Source organism: Salvelinus alpinus, chromosome 1 (assembly GCF_045679555.1).
Source record: "Salvelinus alpinus chromosome 1, SLU_Salpinus.1, whole genome shotgun sequence".
NCBI classification, from domain to species: Eukaryota; Metazoa; Chordata; class Actinopteri; order Salmoniformes; family Salmonidae; genus Salvelinus; species Salvelinus alpinus.
The window spans coordinates 43,662,395-43,678,188 of record NC_092086.1 but is presented as its reverse complement, the minus strand read 5'-3'; the positions used below and the strand labels follow the sequence as shown (position 1 = coordinate 43,678,188).

Here is a 15,794-nt window from a genome sequence, read left to right as displayed (position 1 = left end):
TTCTATCGATACAAATAAGATTATCATTGCGGCAAACGATGCTCATATAGGCTTATATCAGGTGTCTCATTTAGGTAGATTTATGACCAACTGTTACAAATAATATAACTGAATATTCTGTTATAACAGCATTTTCAATTAGACATGACTACGTATAAAAACTAACACACACAAATATACATTTTGTCTTCATCAATAAACTCATATCTCAAATCCCAATATTCCTAATAAATGAGACAATTCTTGCACAATAGAGCCATTATCTAATGCTCTCCTATCCTGCAAGGAACCTGTGAAATGTATTAGTTTGTGAGAACAGACATTTTCTTTTTATAATAGAAAAGACAATGAAAACATTACCACATTCAGATCCATGAGGAATAATCACGCAGTCCTCCAGAAACCCATATAATTAATTGGGAAAATAAGTGATGCTAGTGAATACATGGTAGTGGATGTACCACAGCCTGTAGTAAATGTTTCCTGCCAGTCAAAAGATACCGTGTTAAAAAGGGGGATTTTGTGTTGTTCATTGCCAGTTATAAACTGTGGCTCAACTCTCAAAGAAGTCTAAGAAACTGGACATTATTGTGGCTGCAGCAGAAACGTTTTTGGGACTTAAGGATTTTATACTGAACCAAAAATATAAACGCAACATGCAACAATTGCAAAGATTTCACTGAGTTACAGTTCATAGAAGGAAATCAGTCAATTGAAATAAATTCATTAGGCCCTAATCTATGGATTTCACATGACCCGGCAGGGGCACAGCCAATTGGGAGCCAGGCCCACCCACTGGAGAGCCAGGCCCAGCCAATCAGAATGAGTTTTCCCCCACAAAAGGGCTTTAATTACAGACAGAAATACAACCTCCCCCTTCTCAGACAATCCCCCGGCGAGAAGAAGCCAGATGTGGAGGTCTTGGTCTGGCATTGTTAAACGTGGTCTGTGGTTGTGAGGCCGGTCGGATGTACTGCCAAATTCTCTAAAACGATGTCGGAGGCGGCTTATGGTAGAGAAATTAACAGTAAATTCTCTGGAAACAGCTCTGTTTGGACATTCCTGCAGTCAGCATGCCAATTGCACGCTCCCTCAAAACTTGAGACATCTGTGGCATTGTGTTGTGTGACAAAACTGCACATTTTAGAGTAGCCTTTTATTGTTCCCAGCACAAAGTGCACCAGTTTAATGATCATGCTGTTTAATCAGCTTCTTGATATGCCACACCTGTCAGGTGGATTGATTATCTTTGCAAAGGAGAAATGCTCACTAACAGAGACGTAAAACACATTTGTGCACAAAATTTGAGAGCAATAAGCTTTTTGTGTCTATGGAACATCTCAGGAATCTTTTATTTCAGAAACATGGGACCAACACTTTACATGTTGCGTTTATATTTTTGTTTAGTATACATCTGAAGCACTTGGAAGGGGTATTGGCGCCGGAAGATAGCCCGCCCTCTCAGGCTCCCCCTGAGCCTGTGTAGGGATCAAATTCGTTTATTTTTTAACAGTGAAGTTGTTTGATATATTTTATTTTTGGTAGTTTGTTAGTTTTTGTTGATAGTTCCGTTTTTTGGGGAAACCCTGTTTTCATCCCGCACAGTAGGTGGCGGGATGCACATTAAATTGTGCAATCGCCAATATACCGAAGACGAACCCACTGAAATGTGACCCGTCACTCTTGAGAGGGATGAACACTCACTCTTGCTCACACTTAGCATTTGAGGAGTGTATACGGTCACACTCCAGTTGGGAGCAAGGTATATACCCTCCCCATGTCTAGTCTCTCTCCGCCCTAACTCTGTGCACATGCTCTTTCAACATCAGCAATGGTTTTGGGTGTGTCAGAGGACAGGATCAAGGGGTTTATCTCGTCTTGAATCACAACGTCGTCCTCTATTCTCACCCCAAGTCCACGGAATCGCTCTGGAACCTGGTCATCGTCCTCACATATGTACAGCCCTGAAAGAGAGAGATGGACTGGAGTGTAGTCACTTGATGCATTCATGCACACACATGCATTAAACACTGGAACAGTAGTGCTTCAGTGTTTGTATAGGAATCTCTGGCTGTTTCACTGGGAAGGCTGGGTTTACACTACACAAAACATTCTCCTTAGCAAAACATAAATGATGCTTGTGTAAAGTTACAAATTCTACCTTGTAAACTATGTGGAGCCCACCGTGCGTGCGGTGAGTGGTGCAGTAATAAAGTGTTGCCTCTAAGGCAGAATACCCCTAGTGGAGTGTTAATCCAGCCTAAAAAGTGCACAGTTTTTCAAAGTTTGTCAATCAGTTGAATATGACTAATATGAAGAACTGAACTGTGCAAGTGAGATATTGTACCCTGGCTCATGGATACAGTACCTGGCTCTATTGTGATTGCCATTCCAGGCTGGAGGGGCTGAGAGCGGGAAAGCTCAGGGGTATCGTGCACATCCATGCCCAGGTAGTGACCAACATGGTGGGGGCAGTAGCGCCTTGCCGCCTGGAAGCAGCAATACAGGTCACTGCACGCTCAAGCGCTGAACTCAATGTGACTGTTTGATAGGGTCCCTTCTTTCAGTTCTTTATTTTGACATATTTGTCACATACAACGGATAGGTGCAGTGAAATGTGTTGTTTTACAGGGTCAGCCATAGTAGTACAGCCCCCCAGGAGTAAATTATGGTTAAGTGCCTTGCTCAAGGGCACAGTCAGATTTTTCACCTTGTCGTCTCAGGTATTTGAACCAGCGACCTTTCAGTTACTGGACTAACGCTCTGATCGCTAGGCTAACTGCCATCATGGGTAGGCCTAACACTTTATAATAACGGTCAGTAATAAACCATTTACAAACAGTTTGCTCAACATTTATTAATCATTACTCCAACATTAGTACATCACACTACTACAACAGTGTGATTGTTCTGGAATCAAATGTTCAATATATTTCCTTAAACATACTGTGTTGTGTTCTTATTCTTTTAACATTGACATGTTCTAGGCCAGGTTTTCCCAAACTAGATCACGGCCCCATGTGTGGTCACCTGATTTGTAGTGGGATCGTGAGAGAATTCGCATTTAGTTAATAGAACCGGGGTTACATCAGTAACCACCGGTAGCTGCTAAATGCAGTTGTAATGAACAGAGCGGTTTCTGTTTTCTTCCTACAACCGAGTGGACAAGATTAGGCACTAAATCAGACTTGGGGTGATGTTCTTTTCTACACAGAAGATCATACAACATTATTGCCTGATAATCTTCTGAATTTCCCAATACATTTGATACATTTCAGTCATTTCAAACCATACCGATTGAAATACTGTCAAAAATACTGTCAGACTGATTTGTAATAGACTGTCATAGCCCAATTTAAAAAAGTTTACATTGGCCGTTGATTACATAATTATTTTAATTTTTTTTACAAGGCGGGGTTACTATGTTTTTTTTTTTTTATCAAAATGGGGTCGCAGGCCAAAAAAGTTTGAGAACCCCTATTCTAGGCCATTTTGAGACCATCTGGTACTGCTAGAATGCCTAGCATGGCAATGGCATGTCCATCTTTTGGTGAGAAATTACACTGGTCACTAAACATTTATTAAGAACTATAAATCGAGAAAGCAAACAGATATCAATCACTTCGGTGCCATTGCTGAAAGCTCCTCCACCACACACCAGTCTTGCTGAATGCCTTCTCTCCTACCCAGCCTCCCAACACAAGCGTCACCCAAGCAGGTGTGATACCTAGGCTACTCCTGTGGCGTGCTGCAATCCTTGTCCCCCACCTTTCGGTCTTCTCCCGACTACCACCCAGGTCTGATTATTGTGCAACCTCATAGGCCTAATATTTTAAAACGGAGTCTTAGAAAACATATGGCTATTTCTCACGTTGATCGTTAGGCTACAAATGAACATGTTGCTATTGTCTACCCTAGACTCTTACACTGAGGATGATGAATTTAGGGCCCGATGCCTCATAAACGCGGAGAGATTTGAGTGTTTTTACAATGTTGCATCCTGGGAGAAACGATACGCTTTCCCAAGTATTGCACTAGAGAACTCTACTTGTTTTTCACACTCGACACGGAAAAACTGCACGCTTGCGTTACATGTCTAGATTGTTCTGTCGGTAATTAACCATGTCTCTGGAATGTACGCACCTTTTGAAATCAGTGGTGTTAAAGACTGATTCTAGTACTGTCTGAATCAAAATGTAAAATCCGATCTAGACTTGCCATTATTTTTGCTGCTTTTAAAAATGTTTATTTAACCTTTATTTAACTAAGCAAGTCAGTTAAGAACAAATTCTTATTTAAAATGACGGCCTACCCCGGCCAAACCCTAACCCAGATGACGCTGGGAAAATTGTGCGCCACCCTATGGGACTCCCAATCACGGCCAGTTGTGATACAGCCAGAAATCAAACCAGTGTCTGTAGTGACACCTCTTGCACTGAGATGCAGTGCCTTAGACCGCTGCGCCACTCGGGAGCCAATTTACTGTCAGGAAATGTGCAATCAAACTCAGATCCTGACATTTCTTACCCATATGAATTAAAAAGGTCAATGGTCTGAAGTTTCAGCACATAAATTTAAGGATTATAAAGGACCTAAATGGTTTATTACTGAACGTTATTAGTATTAAAGTGTTTGTTATCCAATAGGGTTTTTGATAAACAGCATTAACCTCTAATACCCTTTCCTAGCCATTGAGTCTACGTGGTTAAGTCCCCTTAAGCCACAAAATATAACCTATTACTTTCAATTAAATATTACTATTAAAACATTTGAGTTAATAAGTGATATATTATAATTTACGTTGATGCTAAACACACTTCAGTTATCTATGCATGCATTTGATACCATTATCAGGTAACGTGGACATGGAGTTATTTTCTCCAACCATGGAACTACTTTGAGCAGAAGGACACAGCGACACTGAGCGTACCTTAAGTGCATCAGCATCACTGGTGGAGCCCTTCACGATGCCCAGCTGTTTGAGTTGGCGTCCCAGCAGAGCCAACATGGTGCTGTAGATGTGGTCCAGACTGACTCCTGGGGAGCACAGAGACAGACAGGCCTTCTGCACCTCCAACACCCCCTCATACAACTCTGCCTGGGCAGGGCTGAACCTGGGCTCACCATGCAAGAGAGGGGTAGAAAAGGAGACTTCATTAAAAGGATGGAGAGAAGGAGCGAATATCCAAAATGGTATCTCTGTTGATGCAACTTACTTTCCGTTCACCGGCCAGGTGCGAGTAATATCACTGACATAACAAAAGTATTCACACCCTCCATCAAGTAGCACCATCTCCCCATTCTGAGAGAAAGAAAAGACAAGGAATTGGGCAAAGTCTTGTTTGTCTGGACACAGACAGAGTTACTGGTATAGATGTAGTATGTACCATCGTGGCAAACCTGGGGTGTTAATAATTCTAAAACTTCTGACCTCAGAATTGTGTGCCCACATTCAGCAGCAACATTACATATGTCCCTTCACCTTGACAATCTGGTTGTTGTTTATGTAATGAAGTGTATTGGCTCGGTTTCCACCAGCAACCACAGGAGGATAGGCCAAGAAATTGGCTCCATGGGCACGGCACTCAAAATCAAACTAGGATTGAGAAAGAGATTCACATTAACATTTCATCATAATTGTTGCTACCATAGGTGTTAAACCATATGACAACACACCATAATTATAAAGTGTCTAAAGACCTGAAACTCACTTTAGCATACAGTAGAGCTTCATCAATGTCCCCATGAGACATACCCATAGTCTTCTTGAATGCCTGAAAGAGGGGATGCAGAGGGTTTACGTGAACAGTTGAGAGTGCTTCACTCATGGCGTGCGTGAGGTGACTCACCTGTGCTGTGATGCGACCAGCCTCCTTCATAAGAGCCACCTCGGCTGGGCTCTTGAGGGCCCTGAGGGAGTGTGTAAGGGGTCTGAGAGAGCGCACCATGGGCCCCCCTTCCAACAGGGGCCAAACATGGGTCTGGTGGAGCCCAGGGTGGCAGGGCTTGGAGCCATCATACCACACAGTGCTACCTGAGAGAGCGGGAACAATCAGAGTAAAATTGTTAGTGATATAGTTTGTCTAATTTCTTTACATCACTTTGAAATGGTTCAAACAGTTGCATTTGTTCAGAATGAAAATTTGATCCACAATTTGGAGCTACGTTCTTCAGGCTTTTAATCCCTAATCTTTCATCCCAAGAGTAACATTTACTCTAAAATATGTATGTTCAAATGACTTTCCCCTAGTTACCCCCTACCTTTAAGGCTTTTGAGTACAAGTCCCAACTCTTCTGTGCAGTGGACCCTCTCCATCCCCGTCAACGCTGCCGCACCGTCCTTCCCTGACCTGGGCCCATCCCACAGCTCCCTGGCCGGGTCCCTGCGGGGTACAAAGAGGATGGCTTGGTCCGGGCGGCCGGTACCACACAGAACCAGGGCGCTGTCTGGCTCAAGGATGCCTGTGAGGTAGAGGAAGTCCTGGTTCTGGTGGAAGGGGTAGGGGATGTCATTGGTCATGTAGCGGATTGGGTGGGAGAGGACAATGACGAGGTGTTTGTTGGACGAAGCAGTGGGTCCCAGCCGATCTGCCTGAACCTCGATTAGAGAGGCCAGTCTTTGCCGACGGAGATCAAACTCTGTTTGGGTTAAGCCAGGGGTCACCTCACCTGTGACAGAGAGCAGGAAGGGGAAGAAGTTATAAACCCACCATTCAAAACTCCCTGAAGCGACTGCACTGTACTCAGTGCAACAGTATTCATAGCCATAGTTTGTGGTTGTGAATAAGATAACAATGAGCTTTGATTTCAGGTAAATGCTGTAGAGTAACTGATTGGCAGAAATGGGACATAGCTGTATGCCCATGAGTACATAAACCATTTTTTATGAAGTGTGGATGAGTGAAGGGGCTTAGCTGGCCGAGGTATCTTGGTGGAACCTTCTGCGGTTTCCACCCTCCTGGTTTAACGGAGACATTCCGGCATGGGCACCACAGATGACCTGCAGAGAGGTTACCAGTGAGGGGAAAGTTTGCTAATAAATTCACAGTTCTTTTTCACCTAGGTCTTAAAGAATCTTCCACAATCAGCTGGCCATACAAATCTACATTATTTAAGACTTATACATGACATTATAAGTTGATCCTATAATAAAGGTATGACATATTATTGGGGAATAACATGCATTATGCCTTCCATCTTGCTGAGGCAAGCATTTGTGTTATACAATGTGAAATTAGCTTGCATAAATCATGGGGAAGATCTCAATTGCATACTCCACGCGTCCTCTAAACCCCATTGGATGAGAAAGCAAGAGATCCCTCCCCTCGGACCTTCTCCTCCAATAGGATTTGAGAAAAGGACGCCTGGAGTAAACAATTGCGATCATGACCGTGACTACAGTAGTAAGATAAGCTAATTTGTCTGGACAGTGGCAAGATATAAAAATGACCTTCTACCATTGTAATAAATTAAATACAAATAACCAAATATTTCACCACTCACCTTGACTCCAAAACTTTGAGTGTGACACCAATTGGGTAGCGGATCTGGTCAAAATGTTAGATGAGGGCAACATTGTTGCAAGTCGGTCAGACTATCAGCGACAGTTAACTCCCATCATCATGATGCCACAAGTGGTGGCGCTAAATTATATTGAGGTATACACAATTACATCTAATATAAATACTTTAGCAGACTAAAAATCAAACAAACTATATAAAACGACTACCTTTTCATACGACAGCCAACATGTAGGAATTTGTGACTATATCATGTCGATAAATGCGTCTGTCCGTCTGCCGTGCTTGTGAGGTGACAAGTTTCAGCCTCCCCTGTAAGACAATCGTTACCATTGGTGGAAATACAATATTAGGTTTTTTGATTGGATAGCAATTATATGACCTCTTTTGTTTGCGACTTGATCCATTCACGCAGGACCTCATCGCTTGTTTTGTTTGTCATATGTTTCTATCTAATTAATGCCTGCGTTAAAAAAAAAAAAAATCTACGGAACAACATACACCATCGACTAGTATTTTAAAGCGATTGTTGTGGAGGCTTGGTTGCACCCCTCTACTCGAAGCTACCCGTCGTTGAAGAGCTGTCTGGTCATACAGGTAGCTAATATAACCCTCATATACTGTGTTTTATTGGAAATAATTAGCCTTTCTGGTTTGTTTTCTCTTTATTTTATCATGCATTCAAATAATCCCCACGGCATGACTAACTCGACAGAATTCCAGAATATTCTATCCTCACAATCCATGCTACATTTCTGCACGTGCCCTGGGACAAACTATGTTTTCTGAGATAAAGGAGTTAGCTAGTTTACTAATAATAGTAAATGAGGCTGTGCAGCACAAGTGTATGCTATCAATGTTCATATTTAACTAGCTACCTAGCTAGCAGTTTCATTTTTACTTCCTTGCACTTTCTTGTTGTGTAGCGTGTGCTGGACCTGTGAAGTGAGAATGGACCCGCGGAAAGTGCATGAGTTGAAGGCCTTCGTGAAGTTGTGCGACGAAAATCCCTCCATATTGCACCTTCCCGATCTCGGCTTCCTCCGGGCCTGGTTGCAAGGGTCAGTTGATAATCCTTCTGTTTATCGCATAGCGTCAAGCGTGCACTTGCTCTTTATCGTCAAAATTAGCGGGCCACTATCTGTTAGGATTCGGATCAACCCATGTTCAAAACCCGGTTTATTCCTCGGATATCAAGAGTATTAGAGTTAAATGAATGAAGTCATTGTTAATGCATTTGTGTGATTTTTGTTGTTGCCAATTCTCCAACTACCCTGAACGGGAATGCCGCAGTTACACCCACTCGCTGCTGCTAAGTATCAGGCATATTTCTCTCTGTCTGATAAGTCAGTACAACGTACTTTATTAATTGAATAAAAAATATAAATTCCAACTGTACTAAGTAATACACCAACATGTACTGGCAGTAGTTGGCAAAATTGAAAGGCTTATATTGGAAACATTTAAAGAAGATACTCTGTTTTTCAGAATGGGAGCTACAATTCCACAAGCCCCCCAAAATGACTCTTCATGCAAGGTATAAGTATGACTTGTTTCATATATCCATCCAGTTGCTATATTTGACAGCCTACCAGTACAGTTCAGCCAATAAAACAAATTCATTTCAGGGTGGGTGTCCATGTGCTGGCGCTCCTCCCCCTGCCTCTGCTCCTGAGCCCAATGCCCCCTCTGAGAGTGAGGAGAGTGAACTGGGTATGTCCATGGCAGCTTTCTCACACCTGGCCCACACATTTTCCCACAGTCACCCATTGAGTTCGTAAAGAAAATGGGTACACAGGCCAAAGGGTTATTGTCCTCTGAAAAGGAAATTGTTTTTTAGACTCGCACACCATACCAATAAATCATCACCCAGACATTTACAGTTCCATTCCATCTAATGCATTCAGTGATACAGTGAAGACCGCAGATCAACAAACAATGCGTTGCATGACCACACAGTTAGTAACGCTGCCTTATAAACTGATTGCCAAGCTCTTGAGCAGTGCTTATACAACCAGTGGATGATTATAGCATGTAGATCTTGGTGGGGCAAATGTTTTTAATTGCACCACTAAACGATACATTAATTGCACCTTAATGGTGACAAACGGTGCCCACAAACTGTTAGGGCCTACATAAAGCTGTCCCTACAGCAGGTCCAACCCCTTACCACTGCTACACCTGGCTATCAGCGGAGCCTTATCTGGCAGCGAAACAGTTCATTCAGCCTAATTTACTGCCTTTAAAAAAAACAGCTGATATGACTGACTTGCTTAAGCAAATGTGGTTTCTACTGACAATTGAGATGTACAAACTATAGCATAAGGGGACGACAAGCGGATAAGAGGTAATTGGTCATTTCGATTAAGACATTAATGAGCGAACCAGGACGGATGTAGTCAATATAACTATTTGTTCTGCACTTTTGAAATGTACAGCGACAGAATTCAGAACATGGGCCGTTCTTAGTGTTTTCCCTGTACACCAAATCAGAACCGTAGGATAAATAAAAGGGGCATATAAGCACACAATGAAAGCTCTTACAATATTCGGTAATGACATTTCTCATTAACAGGTTATAGGCTACATGTGCACCACCGAGTCAGAACAGTAACTTTAGGTGAAATTAAGATGTGAAAATAGACCAAATTATTAGGGTGAGGCACACGGGCTACTAACAGCTTACTACACAACATATACTTAATATTACTTTCTTAGCTACAGTATACAAATCTCCCTAGCATATTACATAATTTATGCAGCAGCATATAATACATTTTTGGACTCACCTTGTTGTGATTTGCTCACTTGAAAAGGAAGGTGGTGTGGCGGTCCTTCGCAGGCAAATTTTGTCATCTAAGATAGACCGAGGCCGGATTTACAATTCCGATTTGGATGACCGTTCAAAACTCGTTTATTCCCGACTTCCCAGTTGCAATGCTTGCAGTTAGCCACTGTCACAAATTCCTTCCAAACCACTCATTGTTGAATTTGCGATTTCCAACTTGTGTAATGTTTATGGCTGATGAGCACCGATACGTTTTATCTATTAAAGGTTAACTTTTAAAAAATACATTTAACTATAATTTCTCCATTTATTTTCATATCACAACGATTAAAAATTATTTGCCAGTAGATTGTCGAATTGATGACTGCTAGCTAAGATTTTGAAAGTAAGATGTTGACATGATCAGTCCAATCAAAGCTACTGTACATAACGTGATTTGACGTCATTTTATCTGTGGCCAATGACCTTGAGCCTTCTTGGAAGGGCACTACTAATGTAATTCTATGGCAGGAGCCAAAGGGCTTGAATTTGATGTCTACCCTTACTACTTGGTTGTGACGTAGTGTCCAAGTGAGTGACAGAACACTGAGCCAATCACGGCGCAACGCTTCTATTTTCTGCTGGCTTGCCCCACCGCCACAGAAAGCACTGAGCTAGGCTGAAAGACCATATTTGTATGCGGATTTATTAACTCAATGATATATATATATTTATTTTACATTGTTTGCAAACTGATATGTCACTCGTATTAATGCCAAAATAACATTTTAAAACAGGCAAGCCCACAAAAAAATGTGGGGCTCAAAACAGGTGGGGCAGGTGGAATTAGACGCGCAAGCTTTCAGTGTCTCTCATATCTGCTAAAATTCTGAAGTGCTTTATGGATCCCCTTGCTTCTTCAGAGATTGACCAAGATGGGGTGATTGAGCCAGACACAGATGAACCTCAGGAGATGGGAGACTTTGAAAATCTGGAGGTGAGAATATTTACTCTACTGAAGACAAATCCGTTATTAATATAACTTAAGGATGGGAGAGTGCATGAAGTGCTTTTCATTTGGGGAGTTTCTGCAGATGAGAACTAATGAGAAATGCATCTAGTGAGCATGCAAGCCCTGAAAAAGACTGCTTGAAATTTCCCAGCCAAAGCAGAAGACCACATGGCATCTCATGTCTTGCAGATACATAGTATGTTCTTATTCCTTTAGGTGACAGAGGAAATGATGGACCAGGCCAACGAGAAGAAGATGGAAGCTATCGAAGCGTTAGGAGAAGGTGGGTTGGTTGTTCTAAGGTTCTTGCATTAACATTGCCCTGACCTTGTAGTAAATCAGGAAGACATTTTAATGACCAGTGGTTATAATTATCACTTTTTGGTGCTGTCAAATACAGGTGAGTTGCAGAAAGCCCTGGACCTCTTCACTGAAGCCATCAAACTCAATCCACGGGTAGCTATCATGTATGCCAAGAGGGCTAGGTGAGTCCCACGGCTAGACTTAACAATGCCATACCACATGATGTGCTCTAGTACATGATCACGTAGTATTCATACAGACTGACGTATGTTCTTTGCCAGCGTCTACATCCGGATGCAGAAACCCAATGCAGCTAAGCGGGACTGCGACAGAGCCATTGACATCAACCCAGATTCTGCACAGCCCTACAAGTGGAGGGGGAAAGCTCACAAGTATGCTGCTAGATAGGCTGCATATTCAATCTCTTCAGACACAATGCAGTTGTATATGATTTATAAGTAATACAATATAGGGGGGTGCCGAGTAGTCGGACAAAATGAGTATCGTAAGGGATATTGGCAATTTTCTGGATACGATTATGATCAGGGTATTTTTATTATCCGTGATTGGAAAAAATACATTTGAGTGTCAGCACACATCTTTCTCAAGTTAGTCAGTCATGTGCAAGGTTCTACATGGTCTAAATAACTCAACTGGCTGGCTGTCTAAAGAAAAAGCCTGGCTGTACGTTGCTCATGCTGCTCTGATTGGATAGAGTGAAGTTGTATTTCTCTGTCCACTCACGTCATAATTTCACAAGATCAGTTTTCCTTGCATATTTTTCGGTCTGATCATTTAGATTGCTGCTGCCTGCTACTATGATAAATCACATGGTGAGGACGTTTGCTATCAAGATATGTGCATAATATCTAACATGCGAGGCATGGGTAGGGGGGAAAAATATGAAACGCTGATGGGCATTCTGACTCGGTGTTAGCAAACGTGGCAGCCCACTGCAAGTTGAGGACACAGACACACACCTCTGCACGCTGCTCCTAATCTGTAGCTTTATTTTGCAGTGAATGTGCAGGGAGGTATTTTGCTAACATCTAATAAGTTCATAGTTAAATAAAGGTTAAATAAAATATTAAAACACTTCTGTTTTTTCCGGTCACGGGTATCATCTGATCCGACTATCAACTGTCAATATACAGATACGATTACGAGTATGGCCATTTTGGCACACCCCTAATACAATACTTTGATTGAGTCTCTTTCCTCTTTGTGTGTCAGGTTGCTGGGGCACTGGGAGGAGGCAGCAAAGGACCTGGCCACTGCCTGCAAACTGGACTACGACGAGGATGCCAGCACTATGCTGAAAGAGGTCCAGCCCAAGGTACCCAGCCACTAACTGTCTTTTTGAAACCAGAGCAGTTTCAAGGTTGTCTGGTCAATCAGTGTCTTCTGGTCTGACTTTCAACTCATGCTCTTTCTCTCCTCAGGCTAATAAAATCATTGAGCACCGGCGCAAGTATGAGCGCAAGAGGGAGGAGCGAGAGATCAAGGACAGGAAGGAGAGGGTAAAGAAAGCGAGGGAAGAGCATGAGAAAGCTCAGAGGGTGAGTGTTTGGTGCAAGAACAGAGAGAATAAGAATTTCAAAATAGTGTCTCAACGTTAAAACATTTTTTTTAACTCTGCACAGGAGGAGGAGGCTAGACAAGCAGCAGGAGGAGGTGGCTTCCCAGGTTTCCCAGGTAAGAGAGGGAATATGGGTTCATGAAATGTCTTGACGATAAGTTGATTAGCTCAATCAGGTTTGTCTGTGCAGGGCTTGAACAAAGGCCTGTAATCCATGGCCCTGTAATTCTCCAGTACCTGGGCTGGTGACCACTGCTCTACATTATCTGACCATCACCCAAGGGTCCATTTGGAGCCCTGTAATCGCATTAATCCTGGGTTCCTTGTCTCATGCTGTAGGTGCTGGCGGTTTCCCAGGGGGTGCTGGCGGTTTCCCAGGGGGGGCTGGCGGTTTCCCAGGGGGGGCTGGCGGTTTCCCAGGGGGGGCTGGAGGCTCTCCTTTCGGCATGCCTGGTCTGGGAGAGCTCTTTAATGACCCGGAGGTGCTCAACGCCATGAAGGTACGACGCTCCTTAAATTGAAGTGTTTGCAGTCTTAAAGTTAGCCCTTGGATTCCATGTCAGTATCCATATCTAATCCCATCTCTCCTGTGGTTTTTCTCCAGGACCCTGAGGTGATGGCAGCTTTCCAGGATGTGGCTCAGAACCCAGCTAACATCGCCAAGTACCAGGGTAACCCCAAGGTCATGGCCCTCATCACCAAGCTGAGTGCCAAGTTCGGGAGCCCTTCGCCCTAGAGGAGAGGAAGAAAAAAGAGGGGCGATTTTAAAAAGAGGGGAGCGGGAAGAAGAACGAGTGGCGGGAGAGTAGCAAATGGATGTCGTCAGGTGTTGGGAGAGCTAAAAAGCTTATTTGAGATTATTCCACTGTGTATGGATCAAATGGGTAATGTTGATTGGCAGATGGGTGAAGAGGAGACTAGAGGCATGCAGCAACTTTTACACTAGACAAGGGTTTGTGGAGGGGGGGTCAACAGCAACTCTTATACTGTATGTTCTTAAATGGAGCCCACCTATTTGGGGCTGTTAGCTCTTAGTGGTTACTCAAGCCAACTCATAGACACTGATGGGAGCACTACTGGTTAATGATGGGGAATCAAAACAGCCTGTCAGAGCCTTCTCATTTAGAATTCCCATTGACACCTCTTCCCACCCACCCCATCCGTTGTTGTTTTTTACCTGAATCTGGAATAGTCAAACAGGACTCACACATTAGACACCAGCTCTGAGGACATTATTATATGGAATTGTCATCTTCTGTGTTCTCTACTGAGCCATTTAAAACTATGGCTATTTGTTTTCTATCAGGAGTGGATGTGGTAAAGCTATTTCCCTCAGGTTTTCTGTTTTACTCACTTTCGCTGTAACGTAAATTTTTTAAATATCTGACTCCTTCCAAATGCAAAAAACAAGTAATATTACTCTTTTGTTTGATTTTGAAACCGTAATGGAAATATCAATTTGAATCAATAAATATTTGGTTGTTGCAAATAATTTTTTCATGGTGGTTTTAATCAGATGAGTTGGTCATTAAAATGTCAATTCCCATTATTCCCCATGGTGAACACAGATCATGGCATTAGGAAAACGTTGCTTCATTTCACCAGTTCTGAATGCCCTTGGTGCATTTGTCAATTAATTCCCATCAAGTTATCATTCAACTACTTGTCAAGAGTGTGTACATTTTTGGCTACAATCAGAATGCCTCATATCACATTTATTTGTATATATCCACTAGTGGAGGCTGGTGAGTGGAGGATGGCCATAGTAGTAGCTGGAATGGAGTAGATGAAATGTCATGTGTGGATGGAGTGTTTCATTCCATTCCAGCCATTACTATGAACTGTCATCCCTTCACCAGCCTCCACTGATATCCACTGTATGAATCGCGTTGGTTCCTATTTCAGTCATGCATATGTTCACGTGGGTGAAACAAACACCCTAACATATTGGTTGACAGTAGAGCCTCCCACAATGCAGGCGATGGTTGCAGAATGAAGTTGTTGAAGAGCAACTACAGAAACTTGCAGGGATACTGTATATAATGATGAGATAGATGGCTTGCCTCCGCCCTAACAAACATGTAGGCAGGCGCAAGTCAGACAATTATCTCCATAATGCTTCGAAAGGCAGTGGCCATCACTGGGCGCGTTCGTCATTGCAGACGATTTTAAAAGCAAGGCGTGACTGACTCATTTACAAATCACCTTGCATCATAAATAACTATTTAATGTTATTTGTAGATAAATCGGTCGGTCACAATCTACCCATGATAGATCACCGTTTTGATGCTATAGAACACGTTTCCATCCACACTTTTATGTTTAAAAAAAATGAAGAAAAGACAGCTCTGATGGAAACAAGAGTTTTCGGTATAATTGTAAAAATGCTACTGATAATTTGTTAGTATGACATGGTGGATCTTGTTGTGAAAATGGCGATTGAAACGCCTTTATGCACAAATATTGATATAAAAACCATCAAAGTAAACTGGGAAACCCGATGATACGGTGTGTGGTCCTCCCACTACGACTCCAGAAACAGTTTATCAGGCTAAAATGCATGCAGTTTATTAATGAAATAATGTATGATGAACTTCAAAGGGTGATGAAAGT

General features: G+C 42.6%; 2 protein-coding genes across 5 annotated transcripts; one reads left to right on the top strand and one right to left on the bottom strand.

The window, feature by feature from the left end:
• Nucleotides 1-64: 64 nt before the first annotated feature.
• On the bottom strand, nt 65-7,641 carry LOC139537257 (xaa-Pro aminopeptidase 3-like). Of its 4 annotated transcripts, none has more exons than XM_071338497.1 (10): nt 7,504-7,641; nt 6,878-7,000; nt 6,262-6,669; nt 5,850-6,034; nt 5,712-5,774; nt 5,483-5,596; nt 5,217-5,302; nt 4,931-5,114; nt 2,369-2,489; nt 65-1,964 (listed from the first exon to the last, which is right to left on the bottom strand). In XM_071338497.1, the coding sequence occupies exons 1-10, from the start codon at nt 7,574-7,576 to the stop codon at nt 1,798-1,800; spliced, it is 1,524 nt and encodes a 507-aa protein (XP_071194598.1). In that variant the 5' UTR covers nt 7,577-7,641; the 3' UTR covers nt 65-1,797. The 4 variants fall into 4 exon arrangements, with proteins under 4 accessions (XP_071194598.1, XP_071194685.1, XP_071194512.1 ...); XM_071338584.1 differs by having other exon boundaries at nt 6,916-7,000; XM_071338411.1 differs by having other exon boundaries at nt 6,262-7,000; nt 7,504-7,522.
• Nucleotides 7,642-7,986: 345 nt separating this feature from the next.
• Nucleotides 7,987-14,673, top strand: LOC139537447 (hsc70-interacting protein-like). The gene is made up of 13 exons (XM_071338787.1): nt 7,987-8,117; nt 8,447-8,581; nt 9,009-9,057; nt 9,149-9,233; nt 11,211-11,284; nt 11,516-11,582; nt 11,700-11,784; nt 11,884-11,994; nt 12,836-12,938; nt 13,045-13,161; nt 13,246-13,297; nt 13,521-13,681; nt 13,786-14,673. The coding sequence occupies exons 2-13, from the start codon at nt 8,472-8,474 to the stop codon at nt 13,915-13,917; spliced, it is 1,146 nt and encodes a 381-aa protein (XP_071194888.1). The 5' UTR covers nt 7,987-8,117; nt 8,447-8,471; the 3' UTR covers nt 13,918-14,673.
• The last annotated feature ends 1,121 nt before the right edge of the window (nt 14,674-15,794 follow it).

Excerpts from the sequence above, each read along its gene's own strand:
- LOC139537257 (XM_071338411.1), bottom strand. The coding sequence starts at position 6,880 with ATGGTTTATGTACTCATGGGCATACAGCTATGTCCCATTTCTGCCAAT. Across the intron at positions 6,035-6,261 it reads TGTACTCAAAAGCCTTAAAG|GTAGCACTGTGTGGTATGAT; the intron begins GTAGGGGGTAAC and ends CCGCTCTCTCAG. Across the intron at positions 5,303-5,482 it reads ACAACAACCAGATTGTCAAG|AATGGGGAGATGGTGCTACT; the intron begins GTGAAGGGACAT and ends TCTTTCTCTCAG.
- LOC139537447 (XM_071338787.1), top strand. The coding sequence starts at position 8,472 with ATGGACCCGCGGAAAGTGCATGAGTTGAAGGCCTTCGTGAAGTTGTGC. Across the intron at positions 11,583-11,699 it reads TATCGAAGCGTTAGGAGAAG|GTGAGTTGCAGAAAGCCCTG; the intron begins GTGGGTTGGTTG and ends TGTCAAATACAG. Across the intron at positions 11,785-11,883 it reads ATGTATGCCAAGAGGGCTAG|CGTCTACATCCGGATGCAGA; the intron begins GTGAGTCCCACG and ends GTTCTTTGCCAG.